We start from the raw sequence: 2,463 nt of genomic DNA, 5'->3' as shown, positions 1-2,463 counted from the left end.
CTCAGGCAATCCATTCACCTCAGCCTCCCAAAGCGTGGGATTACAGGCTGAGCCACCGAGCCCAGCTCTTCTTTCTTTTTTGAGATAGGATCTCACTATGTTGCCTGGACTGGTCTCAAATTCCTAGGCTTAAGCCATCCTCCTGCCTCAGCCTTCACAATAGCTGGAATTATAGGTCCACACCACCGTGCCTGGCCATTTAAAAAGAAACACAAATGGTAGACTATTGCACCCACTTCCGGTCTTTCCCTCATAACAGCTTGGAGAACTTTCCTTTAGGGCATGAGGCGTTCCCACATTCCTTTTTAATGTCTGAACCGTATCCCACTGCTTGGCTGGCCCATCGTTTATTTAATCAGACCAATGGGTGGACAGCTGGTTCCACTTTTCCAGGGAGGAGCCTTGAACTCGTGTCACCTCCATGCACACAGGGCCTCTCCATTCCTGGAAGAGGTCTATGAGGACAAGTCTCCAGTGTTTGTAATTTGGGCAGCAAAAGTGCTTGAATCAGGTTCCTCTACCTCCAGTCACGGAGCAACACAGCCTGCTTTGGGAATAGAAAAGAGAAGGGTAGAATTCTAGAACTGTAGATGATTAGAAACATAAACTTTTTAAAAAAATTTTTATCTTTGAGTCGGAGTCTCACTCTGTTGCCTAGGCTGGAGTTTAGTGCCATGCTCATGGCCACCGCAGCCTTGACCTGCTGGGCTCAGGCGATCTTTCCACCTCAGCCTCCCAAGCAACTGGAACTACAGGCACACACCACCATGCCCAGCTAATTTTTTGATATATGTCGAGATGAGGTTTTGCCAAGTTGCCCAGGCTGATCTCAAAACCCTGGGATCAGGCAATCCTCTCACCTCAGCCTTACAAAGTGCTGGGATTACAGGCTTGAGCTACCATGCCTGGCAGAACCATGGAATTTTAGAATGGAGACTTCCCCACTCTCATCCAAAAAGCACCAGGAGAAACTGAGACCCAGAGACCCAGAGAGGCCCCTTCCTTCCCCTAATATACCCCAGACCCCCAACACCCTCGGACCTGCGGTGCCCAGAGTCCCCTGATACTCCCCCATTCCCTAGACATTTGATAGCCTCCCTGACAACCACAGTGCGCAGATATCCCCATCCTCTCAAGCATCCTCTGACATTTCTCAGCCCCAGAGCCTCCCAGGACCCCTCGACCTTTCCCATGTTCCCTTCTGACCTGTCACCCCTGCACCTCACAAAATAGGGTCCATTTAAGGGGGGAGAGGTCTCGGCGGCTGAGATGTTGGGGTCCTTGACTTTTGGCTCTGCTGATCCCCAAAGGGCTCTGGCCGAGCGCCTGGCCAGGGTGGGGCCCCCTGAAAGCGAGCCGGCTCGGGAAGCTTCCACCAGCGCTCTAGACCGTGTGACCCGGCTGTGCCACCGTGTCCTGGCCGACCTACTGTTCCAGGAGCTGCAGGTGAGTGAGGCAGGGTCTGGGCGGGGCCCATGCCAGGACAGGGAAATGCCCCCCCATCCCACTGTCCCCTTCAGCTAATGACTCAGTGTTTGGGAAGCAGGCGGTGGAGGGGGAGTTTGGCTGTTTGGGTGCCCAGGGGGTGCAGGAAGGAAGAGGTGGGAGGATGTAGCCAAGGGGAAAACAGAGCATAACCAGCAGGAGGGGTTTGGGGTTAGGGTGGAATCCTCCCCACTGACACCCCCAAATCCCTGCCCAGGCTTTCCTAGAATGTGGTGGGAGGACGGGGAGTGAGACTGACAGGGGTGCGTGTTCCTGGCAAGCTTCATCCATGTTGCCCAGTCGATTTTGTCCCTTTTCTGCCCAGAATCTTCCCATGGCTCCCAACTCCTGCAGAGCAAAACCAAAATCCTTGCCATGGCCCCAAAGCCCTGCACACCCTGCCCCTTCGCTGTCAGACCTCATCCCCTCCCACGTGTCCCCCCCCACCTTTGCTTACTCCACTCTAGCCACGCCCCTTGCTGTCTCTTAACACAGCAGGCACATTCCTGCCCCAGGGCCTTTGCACTTGACATTCTCTCTGCCTAGAATGCTTTCCCACTCATAGCCAGTCACATGGCTCTCTCTCTCACCTCTTTGTCTTTTTTTTAGATTTTAATTGTAAAGATGTGGGTACAACTCAGGGTTAGGTATACAAAGGGTCATTGTACAAAGGGCAGAGTTTGGGCCTCATCTCACCGCTTTCAAGTCTTGACTCAAGTGCCACCTTCTCGGTGAAACCTTCCCTGATTGCCCCATGGAAAACAGAAGTCCCCAGTTATCCCCTGGACTCCCTGCTGTATTTGCCTCCAAAGCACTTACTGCCCTCTGCTGTGCTAAATCCTTTTTTTTTTTAACCTGATGGGAGTTTGCTCCTCAAGGGCAGGGTTAGTTAGAATGTTTCTTTTTTTTTTTGAGTTGGAATCTCACTCTGTCACCCCGACTGGAGTGCAGTAGCACGCTCCCGGCCACCGCAGCCTC

The 2,463-nt window shown here is 53.1% G+C and overlaps 1 protein-coding gene across 1 annotated transcript in view; it reads left to right on the top strand.

Moving 5' to 3' along the window:
* LOC103249507 (exocyst complex component 3-like protein 2) overlaps positions 1-1,446 on the top strand; it is a gene marked incomplete at its 3' end in the record, with an annotated part of 5,725 nt that extends 4,279 nt beyond the window's left edge. The window contains exon 5 of the mRNA XM_008048138.1: positions 1,311-1,446. Within this exon, the coding sequence (XP_008046329.1) occupies positions 1,311-1,446 (136 nt within the window). The remainder of the gene's footprint in view (positions 1-1,310) is intronic.
* Between the last annotated feature and the right edge of the window lie 1,017 nt (positions 1,447-2,463).

Source organism: Carlito syrichta, unplaced genomic scaffold (genome assembly GCF_000164805.1).
Source record: "Carlito syrichta isolate Samal-C Ts95f unplaced genomic scaffold, Tarsius_syrichta-2.0.1 Scaffold120580, whole genome shotgun sequence".
Classification (NCBI taxonomy): domain Eukaryota; kingdom Metazoa; phylum Chordata; class Mammalia; order Primates; family Tarsiidae; genus Carlito; species Carlito syrichta.
Note: the sequence above shows the minus strand (reverse complement) of the source record. Positions and strands in the feature narration are given on the sequence as shown.